Source organism: Choloepus didactylus, chromosome 6, assembly GCF_015220235.1.
Source record: "Choloepus didactylus isolate mChoDid1 chromosome 6, mChoDid1.pri, whole genome shotgun sequence".
Taxonomy (NCBI): Eukaryota; Metazoa; Chordata; class Mammalia; order Pilosa; family Megalonychidae; genus Choloepus; species Choloepus didactylus.
In genome coordinates this window covers 52,216,823-52,229,900 of record NC_051312.1, presented here as the reverse complement: position 1 = coordinate 52,229,900, position 13,078 = coordinate 52,216,823, and the positions used below count along the sequence as shown (strand labels likewise).

The window sequence follows — 13,078 nt, the reverse complement described above, 5'->3', positions numbered from 1 at the left end:
GGTATCTCATTGTGGTCTTAATTTGCATCTCTCTAATAGCTAGTGAAGCTGAACATTTTTTCATGTGTTTCTTGGCCATTTGTATTTCCTCTTCAGAGAACTGTCTTTTCATATCTTTTGCCCATTTTATAATTGGGCCGACTGTACTATTGTCATTGAGTTGTAGGATTTCTTTATATATGCAAGATATCAGTCTTTTGTCAGATACATGGTTTCCAAAAATTTTTTCCCATTGAGTTGGCTGCCTCTTTACCTTTTTGAGAAATTCCTTTGAGGTGCAGAAACTTCTAAGCTTGAGGAGTTCCCATTTATCTATTTTCTCTTTTGTTGCTTGTGCTTTGGGTGTAAAGTCTAGGAAGTGGCCTCCTAATACAAGGTCTTGAAGATGTTTTCCTACATTATCTTCTAGGAGTTTTATGGTACTTTCTTTTATATTGAGATCTTTGGTCCATTTTGAGTTAATTTTTGTGTAGGGGGTGAGGTAGGGGTCCTCTTTCATTCTTTTGGATATGGATATCCAACTCTCCCAGCCCCATTTGTTGAAAAGACCATTATGACTCAGTTAAGGGACTTTGGGGGCCTTATCAAAGATCAGTCGGCCATAGATCTGAGGGTCTATCTCTGAATTCTCAATTCGATTCCATTGATCTATATGTCTATCTTTGTGCCAGTACCATGCTGTTTTGGCAACTGTGGCTTTATAATAAGCTTCAAAGTCAGGGAGTGTAAGTCCTCCCACTTCGTTTTTCTTTTTTAGAGTGTCTTTAGCAATTCGAGGCATCTTCCCTTTCCAAATAAATTTAATAACTAGCTTTTCCAAGTCTGCAAAGTAGGTTGTTGGAATTTTGATTGGGATTGCATTGAATCTGTAGATGAGTTTGGGTAGAATTGACATCTTAATGACATTTAGCCTTCCTATCCATGAACATGGAATATTTTTCCATCTTTTAAGGTCCCCTTCTATTTCTTTTAGTAGAGTTATGTAGTTTTCTTTGTATAGGTCTTTTACATCTTTGGTTAAGTTTATTCCTAGGTACTTGATTTTTTTAGTTGCTATTGAAAATGGAATCTTTTTCTTGAGTGTTTCTTCGGTTTGTTCATTTCTAGCATATAGAAATATTACTGACTTATGTGCATTAACCTTGTATCCCGCTACTTTGCTAAATTTGTTTATTAGCTCTAGTAGCTGTATCGTCGATTTCTCAGGGTTTTCTAGATATAAGATCATATCATCTGCAAACAATGACAGTTTTACTTCTTCTTTTCCAATTTGGATGCCTTTTATTTCTTTGTCTTGCTGGATTGCCCTGGCTAGCACTTCCAGCACAATGTTGAATAACAGTGGTGACAGCGGGCATCCTTGTCTTGTTCCTGATCTTAGAGGGAAGGCTTTCAGTCTCTCTCCAGTGAGTACTATGCTGGCTGTGGGTTTTTCATATATGCTCTTTATCATGTTGAGGAAGTTTCCTTCAATTCCTACCTTTTGAAGTGTTTTTATCAAAAAGGGATGTTGGATTTTGTCAAATGCTTTTTCAGCATCTATTGAGATGATCAATTGATTTTTCCCTTTCGAGTTTTTAATGTGTTGTAATACATTGATTGATTTTCTTATGTTGAACCATCCTTGCATGCCTGGAATAAACCCCACTTGGTCATGGTGTATGATTTTTTTAATGTGTCTTTGGATTCGATTTGCAAGTATTTTGTTGAGGATTTTTGCATCTATATTCATTAGGGAGATTGGCCGGTAGTTTTCCTTTTTTGTAACATCTTTGCCTGGTTTTGGTATTAGATTGATGTTAGCTTCATAAAATGAGTTAGGTAGTGTTCCATTTTCTTCAATGTTTTGAAAGACTTTGAGTAAGATTGGTGTCAGTTCTTTCTGGAAAGTTTGGTAGAATTCCCCTGTGAAGCCATCTGGCCCTGGGCATTTATTTGTGGGAAGATTTTTGATGACTGATTGGATCTCTTTGCTTGTGATGGGTTGGTTGAGGTCTTCTATTTCTTCTGTGGTCAGTCTAGGTTGTTCATATGTTTCCAGGAAATTGTCCATTTCCTCTACATTATCCAGTTTGTTGCCATACAGTTGTTCATAATATCCTCTTATAATTTTGTTAATTTCTTCAGGATCTGCAGTTATGTCACCTTTTTCATTCATTATTTTGTTTATATGGGTCTTCTCTCTTTTTGATTTTGTCAGTCTAGCTAGGGGCTTGTCAATCTTGTTGATCTTCTCAAAGAACCAACTTTTGGTGATATTTATCCTCTCTATTGTTTTTTTGTTCTCTATGTCATTTATTTCTGCTTTAATCCTTGTTATTTCTTTTCTTGTACTTGGTTTAGGATTGGTTTGCTGTTCATTTTCTAGCTTCTTCAGTTGATCCATTAGTTCTTTGATTTTGGCTCTTTCTTCCTTTTTAATATATGCGTTTAGTGCTATAAATTTCCCCCTTAGCACTGCTTTTGCTGCATCCCATAGGTTTTGGTATGTTGTGTTCTCATTTTCATTCGTCTCTATATATTTAGCAATTTCTCTTGCTATTTCTTCTTTAACCCACTGATTGTTTAGGAGTGTGTTGTTTAACCTCCAGGTATTTGTGAATTTTCTAAGTCTCTGATGGTTATTGACTTCTAATTGTATTCCATTGTGGTCAGAGAATGTGCTTTGAATAATTTCAATCTTTTTAAATTTATTGAGGCTTGTTTTATGTCCCAGCATATGATCTATTCTGGAGAAAGTTCCATGAGCACTAGAAAAGTATGTGTATCCTGGTGATTTGGGATGTAATGTCCTGTATATGTCTGTTAAATCTAATTCATTTATCAGATTGTTTAGGTTTTCAATTTCCTTATTGGTCTTCTGTCTGGTTGATCTATCTATAGGAGAGGGTGATGTGTTGAAGTCTCCCACAATTATTGTGGAAACATCCATTGCTTCCTTTAGTTTTGCCAGTGTTTCTCTCATGTATTTTGTGGCACCTTGGTTGGGTGCATAGACATTTACGATTGTTATTTCTTCTTGCTGAATTGCCCCTTTTATTAGTACGTAGTGGCCTTCTTTGTCTCTCAAAACATCCCTGCATTTGAAGTCTATTTTATCTGAGATTAATATTGCTACACCTGCTTTCTTTTGGCTGTAGCTTGCATGAAATATTTTTTTCCATCCTTTCACTTTCAGTTTCTTTGTGTCCCTGTGTCTAAGATGAGTCTCTTGTATGCAACATATTGATGGTTCATTTTTTTTTGATCCATTCTGCGAATCTATATCTTTTAATTGAGGAGTTTAATCCATTTACATTCAACGTTATAACCGTGAAGGCATTTCTTGAATCAGCCATTTTATCCTTTGGTTTATGTTTGTCATATTTTTCCCCTCTGTCTATTAATATCCTTTATTGTACCCATACCGAATCTCTTTAGTACTGAACCTTTCTCCAGGTCTCTCTGTCCTTTCTTTGTTTCTCTGTGTGTAGGGCTCCCTTTAGTATCTCCAGTAGGGCAGGTCTCTTGTTAGCAAATTCTCTCAGCATTTCTTTGTCTGTGAAAAATTTAAGCTCTCCCTCAAATTTGAAGGAGAGCTTTGCTGGATAAATTATTCTTGGCTGGAAATTTTTCTCACTCAGAATTTTAAATATATCGTGCCACTGCCTTCTCACTTCCATGGTGGCTGCTGAGTAGTCACTACTTAGTCTTATGCTGTTTCCTTTGTATGTGGTGAATTGCTTTTCTCTTGCTGCTTTCAGAACTTGCTCCTTCTCTTCTGTGTTTGATAGTGTGATCAGTATATGTCTCGGAGTGGGTTTATTTGGATTTATTCTATTTGGAGTTCGCTGAGCATTTATGATTTGTGTATTTATGTTGTTTAGAAGATTTGGGAAGTTTTCCCCAACAATTTCTTTGAATACTCTTCCTAGACCTTTACCCTTTTCTTCCCCTTCTGGGACACCAATGAGTCTTATATTTGGACGTTTCATATTATCTATCATATCCCTGAGGTCCATTTCGATTTTTTTCAATTTTTTTCCCCATTCTTTCTTTTATGCTTTCATTTTCCATTCTGTCATCTTCCAGGTCACTGATTCGTTGTTCAACTTCCTCTAGTCTTGTACTATGAGTGTCCAGAATCTTTTTAATTTGGTCAACAGTTTCTTTAATTTCCATAAGATCATCCATTTTTTTATTTAGTCTTGCAATGTCTTCTTTATGCTCTTCTAGGGTCTTCTTGATTTCCTTTATCTCCCGTACTATGGTCTCATTGTTCATCTTTAGTTCTTTGAGTAGCTGCTCTAGGTGCTGTGTCTCTTCTGGTCTTTTGATTTGGGTGCTTGGGCTTGGGTTATCCATATCGTCTGGTTTTTTCATATGCTTTATAATTTTCTGTTGTTTTTGGCCTCGTGGCATTTGCTGAACTTGATAGGGTTCTTTTAGGATTTGTAGACCAATTGAAGTCCTTATCTCTAATTTATCAGATCTACAGCTTCGTGGAGTACACTTTCTCTAACTAACCAGCAGGTGGCGTCCACGAGCCACCTGTTCTCCACAAGCCAGTTCTCCCCTGCTTAGCCTTTTTGGTGAGTGGGGGAGTGAGTCTTGTGGGGTCCAATTGGTGTACCAAGCTTGCGTGTGTAGTTGGTGTTGCCTGCCCTGTATATGGAGCGTGTTTCTGGGCAGTCAGGGAGTGGGGGTGGCTCTAACAATCAAATCTCCCTGGTGATCCTAGAGTTTTAAAGCTGCTGCAATAGTCTAATCCTTCAGTTCAGTCCTGCCACAGTTTGTCTCTGCCACTGACCCAGAAGTCCTTGGTATTGACGTATGGCTCCAGATACTTGCAAGTGGGCCCCTCTTCCAGGCCGTGCACCCCGGGTCCTCTGTTGAGGGATGACTGTGCTATGTCACAGGTGAGTGCCGTTCCCCCAGGGCAGTTCTGGGCTGCTGGGCTCTGTAGGGAGGCTCCCAGTCTGCTGAAATGATGGCTGAATGGGGCTTTGTTAATTCACACTGCTCTACCTTCCCAACTCTGGGACAATCAGCTGAGGTTGCAGGGAAGGCTAATGTCCACGCCCAGTTTTGTGGTGTGTGCCTGTTATTTGAAGCACTTCTGTCACACTGGGTTGTCTGGGGCAGTTCTGGGCTATGGGGCTGGCGATGGGCAGGAGTGTTTCCTGTCCACCAGGATGATGGCTGTGAGCGGACACCCCCCTTTTCTTGGGAAGTTGTGGTGTTTAGTGAATTTTCTCAGCCACTGGATTATTGCGTTTTGTCTCAGAGCTCTCCTTGTTCTGCTCTTGACTTGACCTGCCCAAATAGTAAGTCTTTGAAGCTTTCTGTATTGGCTTCTTAGAGTAATTGTTTTAGAAAAAGAAAAAAGGATTAAAAAAAAAAAAAGAAAAAAAACGGGCCCTCCTCAGAGATCTAATGGGTTATTGAAATGCTAATAGACAAAGCAACCAGGGCCATTAAGGAAAGGTCCATGGGGCAGAGAGATCAGCTTTTCTTCGGGATTTGCATATGCGTCTCAGGGCCCTTCCCCTTTCTATGTTCACCAGAACTCCAAAAATCCTCCGCTTTTATTTTGGAGTTTTTCGTGTTGTTTTTTTTCTATGCCTGTCTCCTCTCTGCTGGGCTGGCTGCTCTCAGATTCTCTGGTGTCTGGTCTCAGTCTATCTATGGTTGGATTTTGGATCAGTAGAATGAGTTTCCGATAAGGGCTCCCACTGCACTTCTCCCTTCTCCTTCCCGGAGCTGACAGCCCCTCCTCCCACGGGACCGAGCCTGGCAGGGAGGGGCGCGGGTCCCCTGGCCGCAAAAACTTACAGATTTCGCTGATCTCAGCAGTTCCACGTTTTCATGAGTGTTGTATGAAGTATGCCCAAAGTCAGATTGCTCTGTGGTGTCCAGTCCACGCAGTTCCTGGCTTTCTACCTACTTTCCTGGAGGAGTAACTAAAACATACAGCTCACCAGTCTGCCATCTTGCCTTTAAAGTTATTTTTAAAAATTGTGAGAAACTTATATAGCCATGCCTTTTGTGCTGATAGTGATAGAAGTGCAAGGTTAAATTATACTAACGCATTTATGTTAAGCACTGATTGCACATTTTTACCACATTTACATCCCTCATGTTTTACTTCTGTTTCTTCCCATTTTGATCAGAGGTTTTCCTCCATGTTATTCCTTTATTCACAGGTTGATTTTCTAAGCACTTGATCAGACAATGGGACTTAACATGGTAGCTGAAAGCAAGAAAATCAAAGCATAATTGTGCCCTGTTTGTGATCACTTTCCCTGAAATAAATTGTAACTTGCGGGGCTGAGGAAATATTCAGATCTGTTTCAGGAATTCTCACTTCTTGCAAAACGTATACATGAACTTTTTAAAAAGTTATATTTTTAAATACTTTAAAAAGTCTGGCAGTGTATGTTATTTGTACAGTATTGAATATTATTAGAATAATTGCTTTTATTTTTATAATACCAGTGAAGCTTGAAAGGGCATATTAAACTAAGAGCATAACTATGATGGGATATACTGAAAGTGTCTTGACTTCTAAATCAACTACAGTCAGCTAATTTGTGTACACAAATGGTTTCTTGCCCAACTTTGACCTGACTATTCTCTTTAGAGTGTGGCCCAAATGGTAAAAATGTGCAATCAGTGCTTAACATAAATGCATTAGTATAATTTAACCTTGCAGTTCTATCACTATCAGCACAAAAGGCATGGCTATCTAAGTTTCTCACAATTTTTTAAAATAACTTTAAAATAATACTTTAATTCTTATTATTCTTTAGTAGTTATCAGTACATATTTAAGTAAATTCATATTCAAGTAACTTTATTATGTATCTGGAATGATCCAAGCACTTAAAAACATGTATGCATCTATATCATATCCTGCTATCCTGCCAGTAATTATTACTAGCAAACCTTTCACTCTCAAAAGTGTATTGTATCGTGGGACAGAGAACATCTTCTTGACCAAAAGGGGGATGTGAAAGGAAATGAAATAAGCTTCAGTGGCAGAGAGATTCCAAAAGGAGCCGAGAGGTCACTCTGGTGGGCACTCTTACTCACACTTTAGACAACCCTTTTTAGGTTCTAATGAATTGGGGTAGCTGGTGGTGGATACCTGAAACTATCAAACTACAACCCAGAACCCATGAATCTCGAAGACAGTTGTATAAAAATGTAGCTTATGAGGGGTGACAAGGGGATTGGGAAAGCCATAAGGACCACACTCCACTTTGTCTAGTTTATGGATGGATGAGTAGAAAAATAGGGGAAGGAAACAAACAGACAAAGGTACCCAGTGTTCTTTTTTACTTCAACTGCTCTTTTTCACTCTAATTATTATTCTTGTTATTTTTGTGTGTGTGCTAATGAAGGTGTCAGGGATTGATTTAGGTGATGAATGTACAACTATGTAATGGTACTGTAAACAATCGAAAGTACGATTTGTTTTGTATGACTGCGTGGTATATGAATATATCTCAATAAAATGAAGATAAAAAAAAAAGTGTATTGGTTTAGATGAGAAATTATAGGTCACCGTAGCCAACTAGGTAGGCAGTGGTGGTATAAAGCATTGATAGAAATTGAGGTTAAGTGAGCCACACTAATTGTAAATGATGAGAAATTATTGGAAACGTTATCACCAGCTGGGTGCTAGAAAGCATCAAAAAGCAAGCAGCACAACAATATGGTCAATTAGACTTGTTGGAGGTATATTTCAGTTTGTCTTGAATTAGTCAGCCTGTGCTGGGGATTATCATTTTACTGATACACTGAACATTTCTGTTGGACTCTTCACTCAAAATTAAGCCTCATCTCAAGTATAACAAATTGAACTCTAGACCAGAGATTCTAATTGTTTTTCTATTCGCTATCAGCTCTTATAAATCATTATGTGTTTTTAGAAATTAAGGTAGTTGCTTGGCAGGACTATGTTTTGTTCATTGTAAGTGCTAATTTTCTTTTTTTGTGTTGGTTAGGTTTTTCTAGATATGACATTTGGTTCAGGAGGACACACAAGAGCCATTCTACAGAAGGAGTCAAATATTACTCTGTATGCCCTAGATAGAGACCCAACTGCTTATGCAATAGCTAAACAGCTTTCAGAATTGTATCCGTAAGTACTATTCTTCTGTATTTATTTAATGTTGGCACTGAAAAGTTTTGTTAGCTTAGTTTACCATCTTGGAATTTGTTCTACATTGCATGATGCTATACCTCACTCTACTAGATGCCTCCAACTTTTTTTTTCCAGTAAGAATTGATGTAAATAAAATATACACTTAATGATATTACTGTTTTATTCTTTCTGAATCCATAAGAATAAATACAGAAATAACTCTGGCAATAAGATTAAAGGTGTATTGAAATCCACCCATGAATAATATTTTGACAAGTAACCCATAGTTATAAAATAATTGTTAAGGAATTCTATGAGTTACAGTTTCCAAGAATTTAGTGGAGTAAATAAGCATATGAGAGTTCTGCAGAATTTATGAAGTCACATACATCAAAATGATGCAGTTTTTTTCTCTAAATGGTTTCTGAAATTCACAAATAAATTTAGAGTGATCTATCCCTCTGTCATTCAGAATAGGTCAGATTTAGTGAGCTTTCACTATAGAGCTCTTAGAAAATATAAAATATTGTTTTATTGAATAGTAAAAACATCTTCCTTTACAGAAAAAAATGAATTAAGGGGTTAAGTCCATACATTATGTTGTTTTAAAGCCATCATCCTAAGAAAGAAAAATATCTTGGAACTAAGATGGCTATTGCCAAATATTAGTTATTTATATGAAGGGCTGTTTTCAGGAATGGGGAATCATTCTGTTCTCATATTTTCCAGAGAGACTGGGGTCAAGAAAATAGATGATAGTTACAGAGATAAAGTTGGACTTGATGTAATGTAGAGCTTTTACTAACAGCTGTCAAACAATGATATGGTCTTTTAGTGAAGTAGCAAAAGTATGACCCTGGAAAACTTTAATCAGAGGCAAAGGGTAGAAAGTTGGATTATAATCTATAATAGTCTTTCAGGTGCCAGACTCTGCAAATCTGATGAATATGATTGTCTCTGTCAATAAAAATGTGAATAAATATACATAGACTTTTGTTTGCAAAATCAAGGAGTATATAGAGCCCTTGAAACCACCATTTGACCCTGGGTCAAATTCTTCTGATAATAATATGAGGATATTGTTAAATTACATGATACTAATTTTTTGTTAATTGAAATAAACATTTTAATCTTTCTCTGTCATCCTGAAATGTAACTTAGATGTACCTTCTTTAAGAAGATCTTGTACATTGTGAAACATCTTATGAATTCATTTGATTATGACCTGAGGGTATATAAAATATAAGCCTATATTATATTTCACTGTCTTAGAAAAATTGAATTTTCTTAGATATCCTTGTTTCTTAGCCAATGATTCTTAGTCTAGTTATTCCAGTGCCTCTTAATCCTTCCAATACCCTGCTTTCTCAAATCAAACTTAAAATGTTACCAATTTTACTAGGTGTGATTTTACACCAAAAAAGAACTTTGAGGCTCTATATTCTCTCTTACATTTAAAGGTGGGGAAACTATCAGATAGATGACGTGGTTTGCTATAAACATGACTTAGTAGAGATAAAATTTGGACATTGATTCTGACCCATAACCTAATACTCTGATTTTATTAAATTATATAAATACACATATAGATATAGATATAAAGATATAGATATTATGTATATTATATATATAATATATGTATTATATATATATATATCTTACCTTGACACAAATCTTTAGAATTTTGTATTTCATCAACAAAATGACTCCTTTCCAAACATAATAAATTAGATGAAGAATAACAAAATAAATCAAAATAAGCCAGGAATAAGGAATTACTACAGATGAAAACTAGAATAAAAGACATTGGAAAAAAATAGTAGAAAAGCTAAAGACATCCCAAGAGACCATTCTTTGAAAATAGCAACATTTCTTCTGAGCCTGATTAAGGGAAAAAGAAGGAGAGATAAATAATTAGAATTGAGAGCAAAGACTATAGATATAAAATAAGTTAATTGCAGGATAATATAACTGCAGTTTTATGGTAATAGAAATGAAACCTTGATGAATGATATCCTAACAAAATATGAATTAACTGAATTTGACTCAATTGGAAAACTTGGATAGGTCATTAACATAAGAGAGATTAGAAAAATAAAGTACATAAAAAATGCACCATGACCAAATGGATTCTCAGCTACTAACTCTTCAGAAATAGGTAAGAGCAATGCTGTTTATACTAGTCCTGAGAATGATAAATATGGAAAGCTCTTTCAATTCATTTTATGAATTCAGCATAATTGTAATATACTAAACTGTGATCTACTATAAACAAGAAAAATGTCCAACCTTACTGATATATATAAATACAAAAATATTAGCATATATAATTTATTATTTAATCAAAAGAATAATGCCTATGTCCTAATAGGGCTTATTTCAAGAATACAAGGGGAGGTTCCGTATTAGGCAATTGATAGACATAACAGTGATCAGACAGTCTTAATAAAAATTCTAAATTAAATGGAAATATAAGAGAATTTCTTAAATGTAAAATGTCCTATTCACCAAGGATAGACTGCAATTATTTCCTTAAAAGCTGAAACATTATAAATTTAAATAAAAATCAGGATGTAAATAAGGATTAACTTCTATGAATATTATTATGCAATATTTTTTGAAGGGCTGACAAATATAATTTAGATAAGAAAACAAAAAAGGGTGAAAATATTCTCTTTTTTATAATGAGTTCACTGAATACCTAAAAACACAACAAACTTGTAACATTAATAAGATGATATAAGTTGGTTGGATAAGCATAAAAAATATTCAGATAGAAAGTACCTAGAAGAGGACATGAGAAATAATATTCTATTCATTAAAATACCTAAAACTATATAAAATACTTAGGAATAAATTTAACAAGAGAGGCACAGTTCTTAAATGAATATATATATAAAATTTACTTAAAACAAGATCTGAACTAAAGGAAAGACATATTTGTTTTGGGGTGGAAAGAATTAATGCCATAAAAATGTCAGTTCTCCCCAAATTCATATAGACATTTAATGAAATTCTAAGAAGCATCTTAAGTGATTTTGGCTTAACTGACTTTTAAAATTATTTAGATAGTATTTTGTTAAATTTATATTGAGAAAAAGTGGCAAGATCTTTTTGAAAGAGAATCAAGTTGAGAGGAAACTTGCTTACCAGATGTCAGACCATACTATAAAATCATTGTAAGGGAATCATTGTGGTATTGGTGTAAGAATAGACAAAGAGATTAGTGGAGGAGAGAATCCAGAAATAGATTCTGCTGCATAAATGAATTTAATAGAAGACAAAGATATTTTAATTCATTGAGAAAATAATGAATTATTAAGTAAATTGTGCTGGTAAAACTGTGTATCAGTCTTTAAGAGAATAAAATGAATCTTTATTTTAAATCATATTTAAATTAAATTGTATTTAAATCCAAAATCCAGGTGGAGTAAAAATGTGTGAAAAAGTAAAAATAAAAATCCTCTAAATAAGTTGAAGAGATTACATGTAAAATCTAGAGTAGAAACCATATCACTATAAAATAAACAGTAGAAATATTTGATTATATAAAATTTTTACAAATATATGATGAAACAGTATGGTAAAATTTCCAAGCAGTTAATTTGGAAAACAGTATATTAGAAGTATACAGGATAGAGAAAAGGATTAATATCTATTAATATCTATTCCTATTATATAGGAAGCATTCATATAAAATTGAAAAGAAGGTGAAAATTTCCAATTTCAAAAATGGGCAAAGGATTTAGAGGGGTCATTCATAAAAGATTAAGTAAGTTATATAAAGATGCTCCAACCCAGTGGCAGTCAAGGAAATAAAAGTTAAATAATAGTGGTCTAATATTTTAGACTGAAAAAACAACAAATTTTGCTTTGGGGGATGTGGGGAAAAAGGATACTCATCCATTTTTGGTAGACATATTTTAGTATTAAAAAATGCATGCTCTGTTTAAAATCCATCCCATCTAAATAAAAGAATTAGTAGGTAAGGAAGCATAAGAAATATGAGTGTTTACTGCATTATTGTTACTAATAGCAGAAAGCTAGAAATAAAGTGAATGCTCAGCAACGGAGGAATGGTTGAATATAATATGTAGCCTTTAAAGAATTAATATTTACATGCCATCGACTTGGAAGGAGATCCAAGAGCCAGTGTTGAAAAAAGCAAGATGCAAAGAAGTGTACATATTATGATGCTGTTTTTGTAAAACAAAGCCCCTCAAAAGCCTTATTTAAATATTATTACAAACTTTGTAATACATTATTTGGATTATTATGGAGAACATGAGAAGGAAGGGGTTAATGGTGGCATTACGTAAGGGGAGAAGGGAAGGAAACAGTTAAAATCATCACTGCATTTATAAGTTAAATAGAAACTGCTAAGTAATGCTATGTATCATTTATTACCTGCAAATGTAAAATTAGTATAAAAATATGCATGAGAAAGAGAAATGTGAATTTGGGCTAAGGATTATTTCCAGAGAGAATGGATGGATAGATGTTTGGTTGGATGGATGGATGAACAAATTAGATGGATTGATTATCTTCTTAGAAATGCATGTATAATTACAACTTGTAGTAAATGAGCTATGAAGGAAACATTTTCCTCATTTTAATATAAACTTCTTTTGAGGAAATAGAGTATCTTAATTCGTTTTCATTTATTTACTCATTTTGCTGTTTTTATACTTCTTTAAAATCCCATGTTCTTTACTATGTCAAACTAAATCAGAAATAGAAACCAACATTTTCACAGAAAACTGAGCAATTCATAGGAAAGCTGAGTTTTGGCTAACACGTTTTAGCTCTTTCAGAAAAGATGACATGTCAGATCACCTGTTGTTTGAAAACTGAAACTTTTTCTTCATTGCCTCTGAAGAGTGTACAAGAGGAAACACATTTAAATTGGAGCAGTAGGGTTTTGGCTGACTTTTACTGTGGTGGAAAA

The 13,078-nt window shown here is 34.7% G+C and overlaps 1 protein-coding gene across 3 annotated transcripts in view; it reads left to right on the top strand.

Annotated features, from left to right (window-relative positions):
• The window catches only part of METTL15 (methyltransferase like 15), a 269,152-nt gene that overhangs the window by 109,690 nt on the left and 146,384 nt on the right, over nucleotides 1-13,078 (top strand). For all 3 annotated transcript variants that reach the window (XM_037840014.1, XM_037840013.1, XM_037840015.1), the window contains one exon: nucleotides 7,991-8,127. In XM_037840014.1, the coding sequence (XP_037695942.1) occupies nucleotides 7,991-8,127 (137 nt within the window). The remainder of the gene's footprint in view (nucleotides 1-7,990; nucleotides 8,128-13,078) is intronic.